This window comes from Lissotriton vulgaris, chromosome 5 (genome assembly GCF_964263255.1).
Source record: "Lissotriton vulgaris chromosome 5, aLisVul1.2, whole genome shotgun sequence".
Taxonomy (NCBI): domain Eukaryota; kingdom Metazoa; phylum Chordata; class Amphibia; order Caudata; family Salamandridae; genus Lissotriton; species Lissotriton vulgaris.
The window spans coordinates 705,580,272-705,606,566 of record NC_141693.1 but is presented as its reverse complement, the minus strand read 5'-3'; the positions used below and the strand labels follow the sequence as shown (position 1 = coordinate 705,606,566).

Below are 26,295 nucleotides of genomic sequence, written 5' to 3'. Positions count from 1 at the left end.
GTCAATTCCAGCTAAAGCACCAGCCCCAGTTAAAGCATCAGCCAAACATAAAAACCCTAACCCAAAACCTACTGATCAACCTGAGTTTAAAGATTTAAGAAGAGACACCGTAACCAATGGTAATGGGTCAGCTGCCCCAGTTACGGCAGCCTCAAATGCATCTTCCTATGTACCATCTCATCATTGAAGAGCAGAGGATGATTTTGAGACGGGGTAACTTCTAACCTAGTTAACCTAAATCTACCGCCAGAAGCAACACCATATACTGTGGTTTTGACAAATGTCCCTCCACTTCCCCCTACTACCTTCGAAAATTGGTCGACCCTGAGAAATAAATTCCTACCTCCAGGATTGGACTTAAAAATCATCTCTTCTCGGAGTTCAAAATGGCTAGAAGAGTGAGATGGGTAGGCACCGCCAATAAAACGATGAGGGGTGACTGTGTAGTTCTATCATTTCGGTCACCACAACTAGTTGGCACAGTGCTGGAGAGAGCAGCCATAGGGACAAATGATCCACATTTTGTTAAAATTCTTCCCCTTGGCTACTTTTATTCCCCGCCTCGACCTTCTAGGTGCCCTCCCCTTCTCTGTCCACCTTTGAACCCGGAAGAACTATGGGGTAGAAGATATGGTGTTCCAACATTTAATTATTACGATACTCTCAGCGGTTTGGAAAATAATGACTGACTACAGCCAGATATCATTACATCTATCTCACCAGGCATAGAGGGAGATCTTACTCCCGAATCCGGCACAAGAAAACATACAGATGCAAGAGGGGAAAATGTATTATGTGTATTCCCAGCAATATTGGAGGGAGACGAATTTATGGGGGATGTTGTGACACTACAAGAAAGCACTGGGGGGGGACTGACCAAGTAGCCCCCTTCTTACATACTGACCGTATCACCATTATTCCTGCCGTCCTGCCTATTCCCCTGACAGATCCGTCGGTGCTTAAAATCTCATCTTGGAATATAGCGGGAATTAGATCAAAAATTGAAAACCCAATCTGGTGGGACTTTATTCAAGTGCAGGATCTGTTCTGTCTTCAGGAAACATGGAGCCTTGAACCAGTACATTTAAATGGTTATAGGACCTTTCATACACCGGCCCTTGCTGCTCTATATGGAAGATCAAAGGGTGGTTTGAGTGTCTATTTATCTAATAAATTGATGCTTGCAAAAGTTATTGAACCTGTTAAAGACACTTACTTTCAAATCCTGGTACTTGTTTTTGTTTGTGACACCCCAATTGTTATTCTTAACTTATATAATAATATCCCCTCTGGAAATGTAATGATCGTCTTAAGGAAAATGAGTAAAGCCTTGTCTACACAGGAAAAAATCTTTAAGCATAAATTGATGATAATCTTGCTAGGGGATTTTAATTGTAATTTGTGTGAATTGACACAAGACAATAGGTGTGGTCTAGCACAGGATGATGGTGAGGGCCGTCTGCATTTTAAACATACCTCTCTAGGGGAACAGTTTAACAGTTTGCTGGCTGATTTTGACCTAGGGTTTGCAAACAAATTGTGTACCTCACCCTCTGTACCAGCTCCAACATTTAATGGTATGGGCTGCTCTACAACCATAGATTATGTTATTGTCTCCAACAAATTTGGTAATAGAATTCACTCTTTTAGTGTCTCTGATATAGTACTGAGCGGCCGCTTCCCACTTTGTGTGACCATCCAGTTACCTACTGTAGCTACGCGGATTAATGAGGAAGAAAGCGACAGTTTGGACGCAAATCTAGCCATTGGTAGTGTTAATGGGTATACGCTAAAATGGGCTATGGTAAATGAGGCAGAGATAATTAAGGGAGTAGTTGACAAATGCTTCTTGGAAATAATGACGTGTCTAGGGGCAGATTCACCACCTATGCTGAAGTTACTTCACTATGACACCTGGGTGCAGGTGAAGCTGGGAAGTGGGACCCACCTGTCTTCCAAAGTTTGCACCACCAAAAGACTAAAACAAGGGTTCGTGTTGGCCCCGACTTTGTTTAACCTGTTTATGGCAGATTTATCAGGCCAACTCGACACATGCAACTCCCACTCTCCGAGGCTGGGAGGAAAAACCCTAAGTATTCTACTATACGCGGATGACGTGGTACTTCTTAGTCACACACATATTGGCCTCCAGAATTTGCTGATCGAAATGCACAGCTACGCAACGGAAAATAACTTAAAAATCAATCTAAGCAAAACGCGTACGTTGTCGATCAATACCAGGAACAAACACCAGAAGTCCTGGACTCTGGGTGGCCAAAAAATAGAGTCTTCACGCAAATACAAATACATGGGACTTATCTTTGACACCGACGGCTCATTCGTCCGGCAGATAGAGGAAACTAAAAGAAGAAGGGCCTCGATCGCCATCACACTGAAAAATCTAGCAAACCAACTACCGGGGCCAACCCTGACACCATATTTAAAAGTCATTCAAGCCAAATTGCTCCCCTCAATTTCCTACAGCAGTGAGGCACTACGAGGAAGAGACTCCAGGAACCTAGATAACATCCAGGTAAAAGGATACAGAACTCTGTTCTCACTTCTGTCATACACCTCGCCTGCCCAAATAAGGCTGGAGTTTGGCCTAAAAAAACAAGACCTTGCAAGACAAGGAGCCTTCATCATCTGCTGCCACAAACTCCCCTCTACATACAAAGCAGGGATGTATCTCAGGTACGCTCCTACTTGAAGGCAGCATTGGGGGCTGTCAAGGCAACCGCACTTTGGGACATGCAACTGGGGCACAACCTGTTTAAAAAAGCGGTTTGGAAAAACGTAAAAACTCTTTCCCTAATAGAGTACAAGGTCGCTTTTGCAAAAAGAAACCATGCGTGGATGACATTAAACAAGTATAAATCCCTGACACCACAACTTTACTTCAGCCAGGGCTACCCAAAAATCACAAAACTGAAGTTTTTGAAATATAGATTAGGGATCCTGCCCAGCAGAGAGCATCAACCACCATGGCTCAGGAGCAATGGCCATGAAGTCTGTCCACTCTGCAATCTAGCAACGGGAGACATACTCCACATGACCTGTCTCTGTGAAGAGCTCCGACAAGCCCGCCGACAGCTACTAAGGGACCAGTTCAAGCAGATAGGGACCAGCACACGAAGGCAGGCTGTGCTTGCATGCTTGAACCCCGCGAATACAAAACTGAACTGTAGATACGTCAAGTTTCTGACTACGATAGAGCAAAGACTGCAAAATCTACAACTGGCGGTAACCACTGGTTCTGGCACCTAATGGACGAACTTTGGGCTACAAATGCCTAGCCCGCCCCGGCTCAGGGAACACTGCTAGACAACTACTCTTGGTCTCTCACCGCATGGTCTTCGATAAGGACGATTACACAGACTACATTCTTTTACCACATTTTAAGAAATGTTTTAAATGCAACGATTGTATTGGTTTTAATTAACTATACATAAGAAAATTTACTTACTTACCACCTGTAGTCTGCCTTGCATCCTTCCTTTCAATATCAAATTAAATTAAAGGCTCCCTTACGAGGCAATTTAAGAATAAAAAAAAAGGCGGCAGTTGGTTTGACTCTAGGTGCACTAGGGCCTATGGGCTCCTGAAGAAGGCACTGCATAAAAAACCCAGATCTAATGAGGATGTTGGTAGACGTAGGAAAGAATATAAAATGGCAATTAAGGACCGGAAGAATACTTTGAGGACTGAAGCCTGGGAGGCTCTCCATTCCGCTTCTACAAGCAATGATAGTGCGAGTTTTTGGAAACTCGTGAGAACTCCCTTTCTTAGAGAAGAAGTCGGCCCGACAATAGAAATGGCAAACCCTGATTCAGACTGGGTTAGACACTTCTCAAGAGTATATGAGGAGGAGGAACAAGTACAAGTAGGATCTTTGAATCCTGCTCTTGATTATCCTCCCAGTAGAAGTTTGCACTTTACTCTCGAGGAGGTTGAAAAAGCTTTGAGTAAAAGCAAGAGCGTTAAAGCGCCTGGCCCAGATGGGGTCCCCATAGATATATTTAAGACCATTTCTTCTCTGTGGTCACCCCTTCTGGTCCAGGTGCTCAATGCCAGCTGTGTTGCTGATTTCCTGCCCACCTGGGTGGAATCTGTAATAGTTCCGATCTATAAGAAGGGGAATAGACATGACCCGGCCTGTTACAGGCCTATTTCCCTTCTGGATTCCTTTACAAAAATAGCAGGAAGAGTAATTTTGGACCGGCTCTTGGAATGGGCAGAGGAAAAGTCTGTCCTGTCTGATCTCCAGTATTGCTTCCACTCCGGCCTGGGGACAGTAGAGCAGGGACTGAACCTTTTAATGTTGGTCGGGAAGTATACGAGGGAAAAACAGGGCAACCTGTTTTTGGCCTTCGTTGATCTCTCGGCCGCCTTTGATTGTGTGATCCACTCTAAGCTGTGGTTACTACTAGAACAACTTGGGGTTGAATCTAATATTATTTATTATCTTAAGCGTTTTTATAGTGACGCCTCAGCCTGCGTTCGCTTTGGCCTAAAGGGAGAACGCACCGATAAAATTCCAATCAGGAATGGGGTCAGGCAGGGCTGTGTCCTGGCCCCTTTCCTTTTTAACTTGTATATAAATGGATTGGTAGAAGTTCTGTGCAATGATAGCTCTGATCCCCCTTATGTAGGTGGCCGCCCAATACCCGCACTATTGTACGCTGAGGATGCTGTACTTATGTCACGTACTCAAGTGGGCCTACAACGTGTGGTTGATAGTTGTTCCCATTTTATGAACGAGCTGGGCCTGAAAGTCAATACAACAAAAACTTTCACTATGTATTGTGGCAGGCAAAGCAAACCCAAGAGGCCTATTTTTATAGCAGGACAGAAACTCGATTTTGCCAAGCAGTTCTCCTATCTTGGGATACTCTTCGCTCAAAATGAGACGTGGACCCAAGTTGTGTCTGCAAAACAACTTGAGCTGTTACGCTCGACCGCTGCCCTTAAAATCTTTTCAAATAAACTAGGGACCAGACCACCTGTAGAACTAATTAAAATGTATAAAGCTAAGTGTGTGGCTGGCGCTACCTATGGTAGTGGGGTCTGGGGATTTGCAAACCCTGCACCCATTCAGATGGCTGAAAACTCATTTTTAAAGTATATTTTGGCACTTCCCAAAAGCTCTCCTAACTACAATTGTCACTCAGAACTGGGTCTCTCTTATATTTCAGACCTAATAAAACTAGAGCCTGTACTATTATGGCACAGGCTCTGGACACAAGATGCAACGCATTTAAATAGAGATGTTCTGACTGACATTTTAAAATTAGAGGGAGCTACAAAAATACCATGGGTGAACTATGTTTGTAACTTTTTAAAGGATATTGGGAGAGAAAATTATTTCTTGAACCCTAATAGTATCTCAGCTATCTCACGTAAAGAGTTGAAGAGGGAGGGTCTATCTTTTCTGGACTCAAAAAGAATTACAACGGAGGTCTTAAAACCTTCTGTCTTGCAGCATCAAATGGTTTTAACAACTTTTAACATTCAGCCCTATTTAATCTATGTATCGAATAAATATGAGCGTTTTTTACTCTCACGCTTTAGATTTGGTATTTTCCACAGACTGGCTAGTTTTTCTATGATTAATAATTGGACGCATGATCTACCTCCTTGACCCTGTGATTATATTTCACCTCAGAGTACTATCCATGTCCTCCTGTTTTGTAAATTTTATGATGCAACAAGAGAAAATGTTTTACTCCCATTATTAGGAGAAATAGGACATCGACAGTGTCGTTTGGCGATGCTTAATATTCAATGTCTTGACAACCACCTATGTGTACCAACAATAACATTATATTTAAATGAAGTGATGCGCACCAGGAAAAGTATGGACATTTAAAAGCATTGTAAAAACACTTTAAATTTACATTTTTTACTTCTGAGCCTCAACCCCTTGAATTGATTGATGAATTTCTGTACTATAATTATGTATTTTAATAATGTAATTAATGTATTTTTATCTGTACTTTTATGATTGCTTCTAAACAATCGAAATAAAGATAATTTTGATTTGATTTGATATGATGCCCTTTTCTTTTAGTCAATGGCTAAGGTAAGCGGATGCATTGCCTTGCTATATGAATACTAACCGTGGGCTGACCCCGAAATGAGAATGATACATCAACAAAGAAATAGCTGAGAGGGACTGACCCAACGTGCCTTTCTATTTAGTATTAGTATTATTTTACTTATTACATGAGGCCTCCAGGCTGCTAAAGATGTCTCTAAGCCAAAACTAGATCATGTTCGAGACTCGTACGACAACCAAAGCAAAAAAACGAAATACATGTATTACACTGAAATAAGTCAAGAGAAACAGGATCTCTGGAGAAGTCTCACAAAAGCAGGACATTGTTTGGGAGCACTTTCAGCCTTATTCATGATGCCGAAATCGGCTCGCAAAGGGCCAGATTCTGAGTATCTGGCCCTTTGCGAGTGCGATTTTTGCATTTGGGATTCAACATCCCAAATGCAAAAATCGCTATTTGCTAATTCGCATATTTGCGAGGAATTACATTTAAGGAATCTCTATTTGAGATTCCTTAAATGTAATTCATCATCCATTTTTCAATTGCGAAATCGCAATTTCGGGCCGCAATTTACCGCGAGGTCAAACCTCGTGGTAAATTGCGAAAACTCAGAAAAATGCATTTAAATGCATTTTTCTGAGTTGCATGTTACACACACACATGTCCTTTGGACATGTGTGTGTGCAACACCTGTGTAATTTTCATTGCAGGGGTGCTACAGGGTGTCCTTTGGACACCCCTGGCACCCTTGTAATCGCAATCTCATTTGCGATTAGCTAATTGCTAATCGCAAATAAGGAATGACTCCCTATGCATTCCTATGGGCCTTTTGGCCCATAGGAATGCATGGGGAGTTATTCCTTATTTGCGATTAGCAATTAGCTAATCGCAAATAAGGAATCAGTGGGATTCGCAATTAATATTGCGATTCCTACATGAATCCCGTTTTGCGAGTTTGTAATAGCGATTCCTTATGAATCGCTATTATAGACTCGCAAAACGGCCCGTACATGAATCAGGCTGTATGTTCTTACAACCCTCCTACGATAGGTAAGGAGATAGTGTTTTAGTAGAAAATAAATATGTTAAGCAAAGGTGTGATAGGCTTTCTCCTGAACCACAGGCACATTTTAGAGTATGTGATGACTGGTGCAAGAAAGATTAGGAGACAATGATAATGTTAAATGTATGCTATAGCATTGTTAACTTTATATATATAAATCCTAATATCAATTTCATATTTTGCCAAATTATATTGTTCTGCCCTTTTAAATTTATTTTAATGTTTGTCTCTAGAGTTACAACAAGACATTATTGAAGCTCAAACTGAAAAAAGAACGGATTTCAGATGTTCAAAAAGCCCTCCAAAATGGTGATAAGGAATTAGAATTTGAGGATTTTAAGAACAGTTTAAAAGAGTAAGTGATGAAGCATACTATTTACCAAGTATTTCCTTTAATCAGTATAAGATGTAATGGATGAACTGTTCATGTAAGATACTGCACTTCAAGCTTAATTAAAATGATAAAAGCTCAGCTTTTAATTAACTTCTAAGTTTTGACTGTGATATATACCATGTGAACGTTTTTTTCTTCTACGGTACAAAAAGTATGTTGATTTTAGCACCCACTGTGAATGCCAGACAAGTCAAATGTCATAGTTAATGATACAAATTATGCAGTTTAAATCAATTGGATGTTAGAAATCCTTGTAAAAGCCAGTCACATCAATGCGTAATAAAATTTTGCAGTAAGTAGAGCTGCCATGACAATGTAATAACTGCTATTTGATTGACTTGACAAACTGGCAGACTGTTGCATTATTTGATCTTCTTAGAACATGCGGTTAATTGTGTTTTGTGGTATATTTAATAGACTGAACTGTTACATTCTTTGAAAACATGTGGTATTGGTCATGGACTATATCTAGAACATAGTACTGCATAGTACTGCTTGCCCTCATATGGCAGGCATTTTTATTTGTATAAGACTACCACGTGTTCGAACTCGAAACCTAAATATTTTATAAGACCAGTATCAACACTATAAAAAATATATTATGTTTCTTGAATCCATGTTGATTTCAACATTACTGTAATTTGATTGCATATTGCCTTCATAAAAACCCTCATAAAGTGATGCAAATCTACGAAAGGTTGTTTCAACCTTCCATATCCCGGGAACTGACTTTGCCACCTGGGAAACTGTTCACATACATGTTATCTGTTTCTTTGACATTATTACATTTATCTGCCTTTGTTTTTCATATTGGATTGCATAGTCACAGTTAAATTGTTTTTACATTAGGTTTTGCATATCTTATTTTGCATAGTATAACTTTGCAATGTCAAAACACTGTTTTAATATTTTATGAAGTAATTTAACTTCATAATGCATTAAAGAGTACATAAGAACATTTCACAGACAATTCTTTTCATTGGCCAAACTTTCGTATTATATTGACGAATCGGGATTTAGAGTACCTCTTGGTGGTGGTATTAGCTTTCCACAAAGTAATATACATGAGTAGCAGACCCACTTTAGATTTTGTTATTTATATATTATGCAAATTATATACAGGGTTTTCTTCTATTTTTATAGAAAACATGTAAACAAGGCACATTTTAAAAGCAGCTACTATCACAAAAAAAAAAAAAGATTTTAGGATCAAAACAGGTTGCACAAATGTTGTATTCAATTGTTGGGACATATTGTGTTGCCCCTTCATTAGGAGTAGGCTACATTGAGTTAACACTACCTTTTCCTATTGCTATAAGGCCTTTTTATCATATCAATCTGTATTCGATTATGCGTCATAATCATAAAAGATAGAGACATAGAAGCCACATAAAAAATATTAAAATATACAGACCACCTTATTTTGTTCCTTCACATCATTATAAGCTAGGCACACATTATTTTATTCCACTATAAGGCTCCTTTAAAATAGTCAGTGACCGCCACCATCACTACATAATCAGGAAATAACTGTAAATGTAAAAAAGCAGGTCGAAATTGAATAAAACCCCTTGCTTTTAAGAATGGCAATAAATACTTCTCATGCAAAAAGTCATAACATGTACAGAATAAGACCAAGCTGAATTAAGGTTTGGGGCGAGCGATCATCACAGGGACATATATAAAGGGCATGGAATCATACTGGCCCAGTGGAAAACAGATCATTGTACGGATGGAACCCAAGCTAAATTTTGTAAGCAATGATCTCTCCTTAGGATGTTTAACTGCTGTAAAGTACGGTTCAATGCCAGTGACAGATTTCAAGAGCAGGCAGGAGCTGTTGGAGTGTTTCTCCAGCACTCTAGCATCCCTCTCATCTTTCTATCTATTTGAAAATATTCCCTAAAAAGGCTTGGGTCACCTTTTTAGATCTTGTGGCATCGACTGCGCGCATGCGCAGTCTCGCTCGCAAGATTTTATGATTTCAGGGAGATTCACTAGCGGGCTTTAAGCCCCTCCCCTCTTTCCCATTGGCCGGTGTCACCGTTCATGCTAAATGGTGGCCGGCCATTGGGAAAGAGGTGTTCGTTGCAAAAAACACAGTTGATGGACAGAATGTAGAACAATGTCATACATTCACCCCAGTACAAGGATCTGGCCTAAATCCATCGTTTTTTTGCACTCCACACCACCCTGGGTTAGACACTGGCTATATGCAAATCAGCTCTGACCCTGTGCTTCATGGGAACTGTCCAGTCCGAACTACCAAGCCATGTCTTTCCCAGACCGAAATCAAGCATCCAAGGACCGGTTTCTGGCTATCAGCCTTCATCAGCCTGGATAGCTTGACTCCAGTGGTGTGGAGAGCCTGGGACTCACGTCTGAGTATACCCAGCACACTCGGGGTGAAAATTGCAAAAAACACAGTAGATGGACAGAATGTAGAACAATGTCATACATTCACCCCAGTACAAGGATCTGGGCCTAAATCCATCGTTTTTTGCACTCCACACCACCCTGGGTTAGACACTGGCTATATGCAAATCAGCTCTGACCCTGTGCCTCATGGGAACAGTCCAGTCTGAACTACCAAGCCATGTCTTTCCCAGACCGGAATCAAGCATCCCAAGGACCAGTTTCTGGCTATTAGCCTTCATCAGCCTGGATAGCTTGACTCCAGTGGTGTGGAGAGCCTGGGACTCACGTCTGAGTAAGTGGCCTGCATCCTGGGACCGGTTTCGGATTCATAATCCTCATCAGCCAGGCTATCTTGAATCCAGTGGCCAAGTGAGCAAGGGACTCACGTCTGAGCATACCCTGCCAACTTAGGGCGAACAAAGCAAAACAAAAGGGGATGATGGAGGAGCGTTTGAGCAAATCAAACACTCACCCCCAGTCAACTGAATCCAAAACCGGTCCCAGGATGCTTGTTTCCGGTCCAGGGAAGACATGGCTTGGCAGTTCGGGCTGGACTGTTCCCATGAGGCACAGGTCAGACTGATTTGCATATGGCCATGTTTGAACTGGGGTGGCTGAGTGAGCTCAAGAATGGTGATGGATTAAACCCAGATCAGTTAACTGGGGGTGAGTGTTTGATTGGCTCAAACACTCCGTCCATCATCCCCTTTTGTATCGCTTTGTTCGCCCTAAGCTGGCAGGGTATGCTCAGACGTGAGTCCCTTGCTCACTTGGCCACTGGATTCAAGATAGCCTGGTGTAGGAGAGTAGGGTCTGCTATCCTATGGTCACCCCAATTTTTGCTTTTTGCTTCACTGGTTTTCGACTTAATGAGGCTGTGGGCCTGCTAATCAGACCCCCAGCCTGCTGTTCTCTCTCTAAATTAACATACATGTACTATAGGTAAATAACCCAATTGGAACTGGACTCCTTGTCAGCCCCTGTACCATGCACTATAGGCGCTCAGGGCATAGGTGCCACCAAGGCCTACCAGGGGCTGCAGCATAGCTTTTGCCACCCCTGGCTGGTTCTTCAATTGACACAACTGACTGATCACTCAGCTGGGGCAAGTTGGTGTAATCACCTCTTGCTTAGATATATTATACCTATTTCTAAAACCTATATCTGGACACATAAAAACCTGTGAGCCACTCCTATGGAAGGCCTTATCAATCCTGGAGGCAGAGTGCGTGGTTTAATGTGAGATGGAGCTCGAGCATGAGCTGAGCCTGTCTGCAGATGTTGGGAACAACTTCCTAAGCTGTTCCGGGATAATGCCATACCATATACTATTAAGTGCATTATAATCCTCGCGGTTATATGTTAACTTTGGTTTGGCTTTATCAAAACATGTAGTGTAAGGTGTCATATGATTTGGAATACTATCCCCTCGCCAGTCCTGTCGACGGGGATAGCATTCCACCTTCTAGAGGGAGAAGACATGTTACTTTACTGAAACGCGGTTGATTTTAATAGAGCCTCAGCAGCACAAAATGGACGCTTCTGCCACAGACACGAGTCTGACCTCCTGCTGCTGACCGAAACTCAGCCGAGGAGGCCTGGACAAAGGCTTTCCTGTCGCGGGGAGGTGTCACACCACCCCAGACAGGAGATAGTGGATTGTAGCAGGGAGGTTTGAAAGAAACCAGACAGTGCCTGGGGCGCACAAGGCTTCCCCTTGCATAATCTGGTCAAACCGGTTCTGGGGCACACCAGCCCCAGTCCCAGGGCAACCTGGAAAAAGGGAAAGGGGTGTAACCACCCCCTTCCTGGATCCCACCCATAGGAGGGGACCTAGCAGGTAGTCCAGCCCCCTAGATTGGTATAAGAATGGGAGCAGTGCCGACGCACTCAGATTATCCTGACTGAAACTTATGAAATGAAACTCTGGACCCTTCCACATCCTACTCGACGTAGAAGACTGAAGAATCTCCCTTGTGGTCAAGGAGTGACCACCCTGTGCAGACAGGCACCATCCAGCACCTCGACGTTTGCTTTGTTGCAGTTCCCGCCAAAACTTGAGCGACAGAGTTCAACAAGACCAGGCGTGCCTGCATTCCAACAGCCCGATTCACAGTCCCTGCAGAGCTGAGACCCGTGGAGGCGACCGGAAGTGTGGGGCCCGCCATCTTGGAAAGACCACGAGACACTGACCGTGCAGCCCATGAGTGATCCTCGAAGCTGTGCATTGGGCTTTGAGAAGCACCAGCCCTGAAACTCTTTTGCACTGAAGCTCACCCCTCTACACTCACCGAGTGCTGCGTGGGGCCCTTCTGCATCTTTTGGCTCAACGCGTTGGCCCGGTCACTTGCCTGTTGGCTTGTGGCCCCTGTGCCGACGAACCTTGAAAACCAACTTGTGAATCTGGTTGCTCCAGACTTGCACTCGCTCCTCTGAAAAGGAGTGCTCGCTCTGACCCTCCTGGTCCGAGTGTAAGGCCATCTTCGAATCCTGCGTGGGTTACCCTTGCCAAGTGTTGTTGGCTCCGTGTTATGAGTAGTCCTCAGGATCGGGAATTCTGTTTTGAAGGCCTCCCAATCATGCAACAAAGGATCGTTGCGATTTACTAGGGGGACAGCCCACTGTGCAGCATTGCCCGCTAAATAAGAAATCAGAAAGGCCACCTTCGCCTGATTAGTGGGAAAAGATCTAGGCTTACAGGAATAGTGCAATGCTATCTGTGTGAGAAACACCTGCACCTTATCCGAATCCCCACAAAACCGTTCCGGTGAAGCCAATGGGACTGATACAGGCATCTCTACCACAACTGCTTGAGGCGGTGGCGTGCCCCCTGCATCAAAGGGATTGCGTTGAACCACATCAACGCGTGCCCTTAAATCTGCTGTTTCTAACCTAGATGCAGCTACCTCTAACTGCAATGCGCCTAAGGCCTCTATCACATCCTCTAAAGTGGCCATACCAGCACAACCCGACCGGGAGGACAAGAATTCGTGGGTCGGTGATTCTGTTATGAGTAGTCCTCAGGATCGGTTTGTTGAAAGGTAAGCCCAACTCTGAATCTAGCCAACACCTGGATAGCCGTTATAGCACAGAGTGTTGACAGGATTTAGTGAGGGGAAAAATAAGGAATATCAAGGAAGGAAAGGATGGGGACAGCAGGGAGGGAGATCTGAAAGACATAAACAAACACAGGCATAAGACTAAATCCCTACACAATAATTTGGTAGCTTCTATAACTGTTACTATGAGGGTTCATACCTGTAAAAGAAAAGATAAAGCCTTGAGGATGTGAAAAGGTACGTAGGGTTGGATAGGCGGTAACTATATGGATACAGAATATATATATAAGCGATACATACTCAGGGGAACATATAACACAATGCTTGTTATGACAAATCAGTTCCTGCACTAAGCACCTACCTATATAAGACTCCACTAAACCTCACGGGGTAGAGTGTAATCCACACCTCCTACTCCCCTGTTAATAGAAAAGCCAAAGAACAAGTTACACATCTGTACACATATATATTATCCGTGATACCTTTTCACACAAGTGTTTGTTATGTCTCAAAAAGCTCCTCTGAAGATTCCAAAGGTGGAATCCCCAACTAATACCTCTTAGCTGGGTTCCAGGAATGGTTTATGTTCTACAAAGAAACAAGCACCCCAAAAGGAGTAACTATCCAATGTTCGATAGTTACAACAGAAATCACCGCCGTTGGCCGACAATACCAACCGGGACAAATCCAAAGCAATTCCCCAAAGCAAACCACCAGAACGAAACAAGGTCTCTACATATGCCTTCACAGCCGGAGGTGGATAAGAAGCAAACCGCCGCTGAGAAGAAACACTCAGCGGCGCGGTAAACACACTCTTACCACACCAGCAGGACAGAACTCCGAGGACGAGCAAAGCTACGGGTCCGGAATCACCGACAACCTGCTCCGGCCGCCATTTCCTTTTTTATTGCATCGCGGAAGCTTGATGCGCCGCAAGGAATGCCGGGAGTTGTAGTCTTTTCCCGGAGGATGCCGGGATTTGTAGTTCGCGGTACCTCCGCGATCGTAACAATACATCCCTCTCTCAACCACGAGGACAGGGGCTAGGCTTCAATGGACACCTCCTATGGAATGCAGACACCAACCTCGGGGCATGGACACCTAGAGCAGGTTCCCAGGAGTTCTCTTCAGGTCCGTACCCCTTCCAGGACACCAGATACCACAACTTACTCCTCCTTAAACGGGAGTCCAGAATACGACGGACCACATACTCTTCCTCACCATGCACCCATACAAGAGGAGGACGGGACTGGCCCTTCGACAATGATGGTTTCAGCAAAGAAACATGAAACACAGGATGTATGCGGAGATGGGAAGGGAGCTTTAGCTTAACCGCTACAGGATTTACCCTTTTAAACACCCTGTAAGGACCAATGTATCTAGGGTTGAACACACTGTGCTTCCTGAAGGGCAAGTTCCTGGTAGACAACCACACCTCGTCCCCTACACCATATAAAGGTCCTTGCCTCCGATGCTTGTCCGCCGCAGCTTTATACTTGCTTTTCACTGCTCGCAGGTTGTCTTGTGCCTTGACCAACGTCTCCTTAATATGTGCCACTCTATGAACCACACCAGGAAGCAAAGAGTCAGTTTCAGGTTGCACAAATGGAAGGAAATGTGGATGCCTGCCGTACAAACAGTAGAACGGAGAGATCTTAGTAGAACCATGTGTGGCATTATTATAGGCCACCTCCGCCAACCATAAATAATCCACCCAGTTCTCCTTGTTATTGTCCACGTAGCATCTTAGATACTGCTTAAGGGTTTGGTTCAACTGCTCAGTCTGTCCATCAGTCTGCGGGTGAAAACTGGTGGAGAGGGCGGAGTCAATATGCAACGAGGAACACCATGTCTTCCAGAATTGAGCTGTGAACTGAGACCCTCTGTCAGAAACATTGACGCTCGGCAATCCATGTAACCTCACCATGTTGACCATCAGCATGAGTGCCAGCTGACCCGCCGAAGGTACTTGTTTACAGGCCACAAAGTGCCCCATCTTGGACAGGTAATCAACCACCACCATAACGGCGGTGCAACCTTTGTCAGCGGGAAGGCCGACGATGAAGTCCACTGAGATCCGATCCCAAGGAATCGTTGGAGTAGGTAGAGGCTGCAACAACCCCTGCGGACAGCCATGATTCAGTTTCATCCTAGCGCATTGAGCACAGGCTGCCACCCAGTGCCCCACATCAGGTCTCTTCGAAGGCCACCAGAACTGTCGTAATACACTTTCCAGCGTCTTAGCCACCCCAAGATGTCCTGCGCTAGGCGATTCATGGCACCAGATGTATACCTGCTTTCTCAGAGCCCGAGTAGGGATCAGCAACCGGTTATGGAACATCGGCAGGCCCCCATACAAACTCCATTCCCGATGGCTACCCAACCACGTCTTCCAGTCAAAGGAGTTCACTCCCTGCCGAACGTCTCTCAAGAAAGTATCCAGCTGCAATACACACACCACCTTCTCTGGAGCCACTATGCTCGCCTCAGCCTTTTCCTCATTCGGACTGCAAGTTGACTGGCGCGTCAGAGCGTCAGCCTTCCTATTGTCTGCACCCGGGCGGAAGGTGATGATGAAATTGAATCCGGAGAAAAACATCATCCACCGGAGCTGTCTGGGAGATAAATGACGCGCAGCAGACATGAACTGCAAATTCCGATGGTCGGAATAAACAGTGACCACATGACGAGCACCCATGAGAAAGTGGCGCCATTCCTGAAAAGCGTCACGTATGGCCAGTAACTCCTTTTCTGCTATGTGGTAGTTCAACTCCGCCGGATTCAACTTTCGTGACATGTATGCCACGGGGTGTAACTGACCTGTGTCTGAATTGCGTTGAGACAAGACCGCCCCTATTGCCACCTCCGAAGCGTCCGCCTCCACAATATAGGGCTTGCCCGGGTCAGGATGTGATAACACAGGGGCTGTTACGAATGCTTCCTTAAGGGACGAAAAGGCGGATTGTGCCTCTTCAGACCACACAAACCCTTTACCTTTCTTCAGCAGATGTGTAATAGGCGCCACCAACCTCGAGAACTGGTTTATGAAACGCCTATAGAAGTTGGCGAAACCCATGAAGCATTGTACATCCCTCACACAAGTTGGAACAGGCCAGTCCCTTACCGCCGCCACCTTCCTGTCCGCCATTTCTTGACCTTTCGGACTCAGCATCACTCCCAGAAATTCCACCACATGCACATGAAAGTCGCACTTGCTGATCTTGCAGTATAGATGGTTAGCCTGCAAGATAGTGAGCACGCTAGTGACATGTTGGGAATGTAGTTCCTCTGATTCGGAATATACCAGGATATCATCAATATATACAATTACATAGCGGTCCAAGATGTCCCGGAACACATCATTCAAAAAGAATTGGAAGGCCGCAGGGGCGTTACAGAGCCCGAATGGCATTACTCTGTACTCAAACAACCCATATCTGGTTTTGAATGCCGTCTTCCACTCATCCCCGCTACGCATGCGGACCAGGTGATACGCCCCCTTTAGATCCAATTTCGTGAATATCTTAGCCTTCTTCACTTGTTCTAATAACACACTGATCAAAGGCAAAGGGTACCTGTTTTTGATAGTAATGGCGTTTAACGCACGAAAGTCCACACATGCGCGCAGCTCACCATTGGCCTTAGGAATGAAAAAGAGAGGCGATGCGGCTGGGGATTTGGATGGGCGGATAAAACCCAAGGCTAACAACTTTTCCAGATATTCCCTAAGATGCAGGTTTTCGGGCTCTGTTAGTGCATAAATCCTACCACACGGAATTGAGGCGCCTGGAACCAGATCTATTTGACAGTCATACTGTCTATGCGGTGGTAACCCCTCAGCTTGTTCCTCGTTAAATGCCTGATTAAATGACTGATAGTCAACAGGGAGTTGCACACTTTTTTCCGCTGCGGTGGCGATACAGGACACCCCTAACAAACCCTGAACTGGTCTCATCGATTCCTGAAAACAATGAAGCAGACAAAACTCTGAATTCATGTGCACCTTTCTCGAGTCCCAGTCTATCTTAGGGTTATGTTTCTCCAACCAGGGTAATCCGAAAATGATACCATATTGAGGAGCCCTGATCACACCAAAAGTAAGCATCTCTGCATGCTTGTCCTCCAACCTCACCTCGATTGCTTCAGTTTCAAAACTGATCGGACCCATGCTCAGCTTCCTCCCATCCACAGCATACACCTCTTCTGGTCTTTCTTTAGGAACCAAAACTATTCCTAGACGCTTAGCTTCTTGTAAATCAATGAACATGCCCGTTGCCCCGGAATCCACCATAGCTGAGGCTTCTATCGCTTTCCCAGCCAACATTAGTACAATGGACACGTAAAGATGATTAGTCACATACTGTAATTTGTTACTCAATGAAGGGACATATTGAGGACTCCAAGAAACCCCTTCCTGTTTCCTAGAGTCTGCTAGTTTTCCGATGCCTTCTCTGCATCAGCAGCAGCCACTCGGCTACTCTTGAATCGGTTGGATTTAGGCTTCACAGGGCATTCCCTTACATAGTGGCCCTTCTTGCCACAATATAAACAAAGGCCCTGTTTACGCCTCGATTCCCTTTCAGTGGGTGTCAAGGCTGTTCTTACCGCCCCTATTTCCATAGGCTCGGATGAAGAACCCGAGCTGGTTTCCTTAGAAGCATGTGTCTCTACCACTGGTTTCCTTCGGTTATCTCCCTTCCTCTCACCCAGTCTATGGTCTAGACGCAGGGCCAAGTTAATCAATCCCTCACAAGTAGTAGGCTGGGGGTCGATTTGGGCAATCACATCTTTAAGTTCATCATTCAACCCCTGATGAAACAAAGATGCCTGTTTGTTTTCGGGCCATGTGGTTTCCGTTACCAAGCGTCTAAAGGCATTCAAATATGTCACAAGATCCTTTTTTCCTTGCCTTAGTTCCAATATTTCTCTGTCTGCAGTATATGAACCTGCCCTTCTGTCGAATACCCGTAGGAATTCTGTTTTGAAGGCCTCCCAATCATGCAACAAAGGATCGTTGCGATTTACTAGGGGGACAGCCCACTGTGCAGCATTGCCCGCTAAATAAGAAATCAGAAAGGCCACCTTCGCCTGATTAGTGGGAAAAGATCTAGGCTTACAGGAATAGTGCAACGCTATCTGTGTGAGAAACACCTGCACCTTATCCGAATCCCCACAAAACCGTTCCGGTGAAGCCAATGGGACTGATACAGGCATCTCTACCACAACTGCTTGAGGCGGTGGCGTGCCCCCTGCATCAAAGGGATTGCGTTGAACCACATCAACGCGTGCCCCTAAATCTGCTGTTTCTAACCTAGATGCAGCTACCTCTAACTGCAATGCGCCTAAGGCCTCTATCACATCCTCTAAAGTGGCCATATCAGCACAACCCGACCGGGAGGACAAGAATTCGTGGGTCGGTGATTCTGTTATGAGTAGTCCTCAGGATCGGTTTGTTGAAAGGTAAGCCCACCTCTGAATCTAGCCAACACCTGGATAGCCGTTATAGCACAGAGTGTTGACAGGATTTAGTGAGGGGAAAAATAAGGAATATCAAGGAAGGAAAGGATGGGGACAGCAGGGAGGGAGATCTGAAAGACATAAACAAACACAGGCATAAGACTAAATCCCTACACAATAATTTGGTAGCTTCTATAACTGTTACTATGAGGGTTCATACCTGTAAAAAAAAAGATAAAGCCTTGAGGATGTGAAGAGGTACGTAGGGTTGGATAGGCGGTTACTATATGGATACAGAATATATATATAAGCGATACATACTCAGGGGAACATATAACACAATGCTTGTTATGACAAATCAGTTCCTGCACTAAGCACCTACCTATATAAGACTCCACTAAACCTCACAGGGGTAGAGTGTAATCCACACCTCCTACTCCCATGTTAATAGAAAAGCCAAAGAACAAGTTACACATCTGTACACATATATATTATCCGTGATACCTTTTCACACAAGTGTTTGTTATGTCTCAAAAAGCTCCTCTGAAGATTCCAAAGGTGGAATCCCCAACTAATACCTCTTAGCTGGGTTCCAGGAATGGTTTATGTTCTACAAAGAAACAAGCACCCCAAAAGGAGTAACTATCCAATGTTCAATAGTTACAACAGAAATCACCGCCGTTGGCCGACAATACTAACCAGGACAAATCTAAAGCAATTCCCCAAAGCAAAACACCAGAACGAAACAAGGTCTCTACATATGCCTTCACAGCCGGAGGTGGATAAGAAACAAACCGCCGCTGAGAAGAAACACTCAGCGTCGTGGTAAACACACTCTTACCACACCAGCAGGACAGAACTCCGAGGACGAGCAAAGCTACGGGTCCGGAATCACTGACAACCTGCTCCGGCCGCCATTTCCTTTTTTATCGCATCGTGGAAGCGTGATGCGCCGCAAGGAATGCCGGGAGTTGTAGTCTTTTCCCGGAGGATGCCGGGATTTGTAGTTCGCGGTACCTCCGCGATCGTAACACTCCGATCCAGAAGCCTACATCGCCGACAGCGAGAGCCTGCATGCGACAACTCGTGATCCACTCCTGGACATCCTCGAGTGCCCCAGAGTCCACGTGGCAGCGGAGAGAAGCAACCCACCAGTGACCTGAAAGCGCCCGACATCGCCTGGTTCCATCTGGTTCCGGCCTGGTCACTGCTGAGTGACCCAGACTCTGTCTCCTCTGCTTTCAGATCATCTTTAACTTCGATCCACCCTTGGATCACACCGGACACTTCTCGACTCGACGCCTGCAGCCTCTTCAGCTCCAAGCACCATCAACCAGCGTGACGAAACCCGACACTACTTCGCACCTGTGCACCCGCTTCCTGTGGGTGAGGTAACTCATCAACGCCGGTGTTCCTACACTGGTACACACCTCTAGTGTATGTGTCTAAAGTTTCATCTTGCTAGGTTAAGCGGAAGTCTCCTTAAACTATAACTTTATAACTTTTATGCACCATTGACTTTACATTGGTGCATGCCTGTGCTTTAAGCGCTGCACCCGAATCCCGCGGGCTTTTCCCGACTTCAGCATTGCTAGTCCCGACTGCTCCCAGCGATTCCCTAGGCCCTAGGCCTAACCACTGTTCAATTGGTATCTCTTATACCACTTTTTTAATATATGGTGTGGCCCCCCGGCCTCATCCATAATTATGCAACTTTCATATGTTTAACTGTGCTTTTGTTTTAACGCTTGTGCCTCTGCACTCATAAAGAGTACAGAGGATTATTTTAGAAATAAATACATATATTTTTATATATAACTTGTGTGGTGTCCTTTCATTTGGTAATACAGGATTGTGATTGGTAAAACAGCTCACTTAACACGACCTCTTGAGTTTAGCCTTTAAGGCTGCTTAGTCCATGCTACCACTAGGATAGCTTGTCTATAAGATTGACTTACAACCAGACACCATAAGGGATTGTTTGGACTGATACAAGGTGGTTCCAGAATTGGAAACATCACATATCAGGCCAACATCTCACACCTGGCTGATAAGGATTATGAATCCGAAACCGGTCCCAGTGTAGTGTAGTTCCTATTTTCCCTATAGGCCCTGCGCATTGGAATAACATAAACAGCAGTGTAGACGTAGAAGTGCGGTCTTCCAGGTCTCTACTGACTATGCTAAACTTAATTGGGTTTGTTACCAACTAGCTCAGAGGTCACTGGAAACTTTCTTGACTGAATAGGAAGTGATCAGCTTCCCTGGTACAGACAAGAAGGGATTCAGTTTTCCAACAACCGCATAAACATGACAACTTTGCTCCTTAGAATAAGAGTCAACCTCTAGAGTCGTGTGAAACAATAGACAGTTATTTTACTCAGTCAGTTGTGCAGATTACTTTCACCAAGATGCAGAGAATAGAGAGACAGGCGTTTTCAATAAAAGGTATTATTTATTGAACAGTCTTTCTTCTCATGTAAGAGAAATGAATTGCCACAATTGCAAGACTTGTTATTATAAAAAGTGCGTACAGTAAAATGAGGATTGTGAAATAATACTGTAAAAGCATTGATATGGTTTCTTAGTCATACAATGGTTAAAATGAATAAAATATTTACATTCATATATACATTTAGCTAACGTACTCAACTGGTGCTTCTAACTACGCCTACCCCAGTGTACCTGACCTAAGCCTAATACTTGGGAGGGAGTAAGTAAGTAGCAGTTTAAGTTAAGTTGATTTTGCCAAGGTTTGCTTCAAGAATTCTCTCTAAGGGTTTAGTCAATACCATACCTCTGGAATAGAATGTTGGAGGTCTTTTTTGTGTGTTTTTTTTGTTTTTTTTGTGAAAACCTTTATTGAGGCAATTATCAGGTACACAGCTGTAAAAGCCTACATCCTGCGGGCGCAGGCCGGCAGCAATCTCAGAGTCCAGCATGCAGTGTAAATGAAGAGGATAACTTCTGACACAGCAAGCCGCCTACAACCCCTCAGGGCCGGCCGCGTTGAAAACTAGAAGGAGCCGTGTGTGGCAGCATTCAAGAAAAACGGAGGTGTAAGCAGATAGAAGACAGTGAATGCCTGAGGCTTTCTTTTTCATTGGTTTTTCTCCCCCCCCCTCCCCCAAACAACAACAGTCAACAACAGTCAACAACAGCGCAATTGTGTGGTTCTGCGGTCTGGTGTGGCCGATGAAGCCAGTCTTAGCCCTCGTCTCCCGCCGCCCCCATCCCGCCAGGAATTGTCGCAAAGAGGCAAAGAGGTGAACATCCAGCCCCCACGGACCGCCTGTACAGTACTGATGATCCCCCTAATGCGCCAGCCAAGGACCAAGAAGGGGGGGTGAATGACACCAGGGGGGGGGGGACGGAGGGGCAGGCAGCACCAAAGGCGAGAGGATTAACAAGTGGAGCAAGGTCATGAAGTTCCAATCAGGCCAACATAAGGAAAGTGAGGGAGTGGGTGGCGGAGCTTGCAACCTCAACCACCCTAGGAACCCAAAGGGCAGTGTGGCGGTGAAAGATTAGGAGTGAGGCCCAAGATGGGGCGACCCAGAAACCTCCCCTCTGTCTGGTGTGTCTGAGTCCCTGGACGCGAGAGCCTGGCGTCGCAGAAGATACGCAGTAAGTGGGCCCCATCTGTCTTTAGGCCTTGACTTGAGGGGTAGAAGTTCGGCATAATTATGCTGTTGGTCTTGCCAGGTAGACATCGTCGCGAGCCATTCCTTGAATTTGGGCGCGCGACCACGCCCCCAGCGGCACGCCACATGACGTTTCGCTATGAGGAAACTCAGAGCAAAGAATTTACGATGGGCTTGCATAGGAAGGTCAGTCTGCCCCAACAATGCTATCCTAGGGCAGGGAGACACAGATACGCCAATCATGTCCGATACGGCCGCGAATATCTCCTCCTAGTAGGCAGTCACCCTGTGGCATGCCCATGCGAGATGGAAAAAGTTCGCACCTTCTGCCCCACAGCGAGCACATCTGTCATCTTCTCGGAGCCGGTAACGACATAGTTTAGTTGGGGTATAGTATAGTCTATGTAAAAATTTGAAGTGTATAAGGCGGAGGCGAGCATTGCCTGTTACGGCTACAGCATGGGCGCAGCTCTCCGTCCATTGGTCATCAGTCATTTGGGTCTGTAGATCAGCGTCCCAGTCATGTCTAGCTCGTAATGCAGGTGGAGAACCGGCTGCCTGAGTGTTTTTATATAATAGCAAGACAACATGCTTTGGAGAGTCGGTTTGGAGGAGGGTATGGAGGGGCTGTACCGTCTCTGGTTCGTCCGGGAAGTCTGGGGTGACAGCCTTCACGTTCTGACGCAAGCGGACATACAGGAAGGTGTCCATAACTGATGGGGAATCATCCCCAAAGAACTGTGCAGACGTTCTGAAGGTACCCTGAAGGTACAGGTCCCCCCATGTGTGCAGCGCCAAACACGTGAGCATCTTGCGTCCTATTTCCTCGCAGCGATACGAAGTCTGGGGTCATGAGAGAGTGGTATCAGGGGTGAGTATAGAAAGGGTGTGCCTAATGCTTCAGCCAGGCGTCTCCAGGCAAGGACAGTGCAGTCCACCGTACTGGGGTCACGCTCTGAGGTTTTGGTTTCTGTGTACAGATAGCCCGACGGTGGAATCGGCCTCCTGTAGCCGTCTTCGACTGCCAAATGAGCCATAAATGGAGGGGGGTGGAGCCAGTAAGACATACAGTGAGCCTGTGCGCAGTCGTCATATCTACGAAAATTCGGTACATCGAAGCCCCCCTGGTTGTAAGGAAGCATTAGTGTGCGCATGCTAATTCGAGGCTGCTTACCACCCCAGATCAGCCTGGACATTAGGGAAGTGAGGGAGGGAAAGAAGTGGGGGCCGGGATTATATGGGATGTTAGTGAACAAGTATAGTAATTTGGGCAGCACGACCATTTTGATCAGCGAGATGCGGCCAGCCATTGATAGCGGAAGGTGAATCCACCTGGTGACCTTATCAGTCAACGCGTCCAAAGCCGTGCCATAGTTCGCTCTGATAGTAGTGTCACAACACCTCGTCACGGTTATACCCAAATATTTGATTTCATCCGCTTCCCAGATTATAGGGTAATCCAGGGGGAACTGTGTTGTTATGGCAGTTAGTGGAAATAGAGCTGACTTCGACCAATTAATTTGAATGCCCGAGAAGCCACCGAATTTAGTGATTTCACGGAGAAGGGGATTAAGATTTTCTTTGGGTTTGTGGACATAGAGGGTAAGGTCAGCAGCATAGAGGGCAATGAGCAACTGCCTGTCCGGGTATATAAGGGAGCGGTGATTGTGGTGCTGTCGCAGTTTGGCCGCTAAGGGCTCTATAGCGAGCGCAAACAGTACCGGGGACAGGGGGCATCCCTGTCGCGTGCCGCGTTGGATCTCGAAGGAATCAGACCGAGATCCGTTCAGCAGCACCGAGGCCATCGGTTGGCAGTAAAGCAGTCGTATCCAATCAAGGAAGCTAAAAGGGAACCCCATTCTCTCCAACAGAGCCAATAGATAGTCCCATTCCAAGGAATCAAACGCCTTGGTGGCGTCCAAGAACACGATTGCAGCCTCACACTTGGGAGTGATGTCTTGGATGACAGCCTGGAGGGTGTGCAGGTCTTGGGAAGTGGCGCGGTTGGGGACAAAGCCTGCCTGGTCAGGTAGAACCAGCCGCTCCATCAACAAGTTGAGACGGGATGCAAGCACTTTCGCTAGTATTTTCACGTCCGAATTCAGGAGGGATAGGGGTCTATACGAGTCACAGGACTCAGGCGGCTTGCCCGGTTTTAGCAAGGACGCTATAAGAGCTTCTCGCATAGTAGTCGGCAGGACACCCTCCTCCAGTGCTGCATAGTAAACCTGTTGCAGGATTGGAGCAAGAATATGCATGAAGGCCTTATAAAAATCAATCGGTAAACCGTCCGAACCTGGCGATTTCCCGGATTTCATAGACATGATCGCATCAGTGATCTCTTCAAGTTTGAGGATGTGATGAAGGAATTTTTGTTGGGATGGACCTAGCCACGCAAGTGCAGTGTCGTCCAGGTAGGTGTTCAGGGGAGTGGGGTTGGACTGCTGGGAAGTGTAGAGTTTGGAGTAGTGGTGGGAAAGGACGCGAAGCTGTTCCGGAAGTGATCGCTGAGGCACACCGTGTTCATCCAGCAGGGTTGTGATATAGTTTTGGTATCTGGGGGGATATACCGCGAAGGCCAGTGCCTTACCAGGCCTGTCGCCTTCACCAAAGACGCGCGCCACATACGGTTTACCCAGGAATTTGCACTCCTTGTCAGCCAGCTCTGCGTAGTCATTCAATTTTTCCCGTAGTGTCGCTCTAGCTGTGGAATTGGTTGGGTCTCCCCCCACCTCCCGCTCAAGTTGCTTCAGTTCACGTTCAAGTTTACGCAAAGTGTCCCTAAGGGATCTAAGGACCCCCCCACCCTTGGCAATACACCATCCCCTGACAGTGACTTTAAAAGCCTCCCAAACCGTGGTGATGCTGGAAACTGAGTTAATGTTACGGTCAAAGAAGTCCTGGATATCTTGCTCAAGCTCTACCTTAAAGGCGGAGTCGGTGTCGTGCGCCGGGTTAAAACGCCAATTCAAATAGGGAGACACATTGTGCGGGATATGCAGTGAAACATAAACCGGGGCATGATCAGAGAGGGTGCGAGCAAGGTGGGATGCTGAAACTATCCAAGATGAGAGCCCTGCAGAGCAAAAGATGTAGTCCAGGCACGCCCAAGTGGACTGTACAGCAGAGTAATGTGTGCCTTGCAGCTGTGTTGGGTGCAGGTGCCTCCAGATGTCAAGCAGGCGGCACTCCTCGACTATATTCAACAGGGCGCGCTGGGAATGCGTGTAATGTAGGGACTGAGGATGGGATCTGTCTACGTTGGGGTGAAGCGCCGTATTAAAGTCACCACCCAGGATTATGTGCGGAATCCCCATAGATTGGATCTTACCCCACAGCGTGAGGAGGGAGGACGGGTCATCTACATTGGGGCCGTAATAACAGGCGAAGAGGACCTTGTGTGAGTATAGCCTACCCCATGCCATGCAGAATCTGCCCGTTGAGTCAGCTTCTGAACCCTCCAGAACAAATCGCACACCACGTTTCACCAAAATTGTCACCCCTCTAGCATAGTTGGAGTATGAGGAAAACACTCTGTTAGAGGCCCATCGGGCCGCGAATAGAGGAGACGTTCCTGACATTAAGTGTGTTTCCTGCAGCATTGCGACAGAGACATCATGCCTTGCCAGATATCCCAACACCAACCTCTTCTTTCGAGGGTCGTTTAGCCCCCGTATATTCCATGACATCAATTTAACTCGCTGAATGAGGTATGACCCCTCTATCTCACCCATGACAAGAGACATAGATAGGCATGCCCACAGTGTGGAGGCCCAGCCCCTGTGTGAAATGCCACGCCATGTAAACAGATAGTAAGCATCAGCCCCACATAGATCAACCACACCAGAATGCGCATCGAATAACAGTGAGTACGACTGTAAGAAATCAAATCCCCAACCCACCCACACCGGCCACCCCAACCCGCCGGGCATAGAACACCTCCCACCCCACCCAACATCCCAAAGAAACAAAGCATGATATACCAACAGTCCAAAGTCACACTTTCCCTGGAAGGGAGTAGGTAGGTTCGGGGATCACCCATTGGGGAAGTTTGCCAGGGGCGCCTGACCAGCCCCCTACCTCACGAGTCACACCCAAAAGGCGCCAGCCGACAGCCAGATCGCCCATCATGGGATGGAGGTAGGTTGTTGAACCAAGTCTAGTATTCAAACCGGCCTTAAGAAAGTTAGTAAAGAGTACC

At 46.0% G+C, this 26,295-nt stretch overlaps 1 protein-coding gene across 1 annotated transcript in view; it reads left to right on the top strand.

The window, feature by feature from the left end:
- LOC147711417 (polycystin-2-like protein 1) overlaps positions 1–26,295 on the top strand; it is a 3,079,390-nt gene that overhangs the window by 2,162,383 nt on the left and 890,712 nt on the right. The window contains 1 exon segment of the mRNA XM_086920165.1: positions 7,356–7,477. Coding sequence (XP_086776291.1) covers positions 7,356–7,477 — 122 coding nt within the window.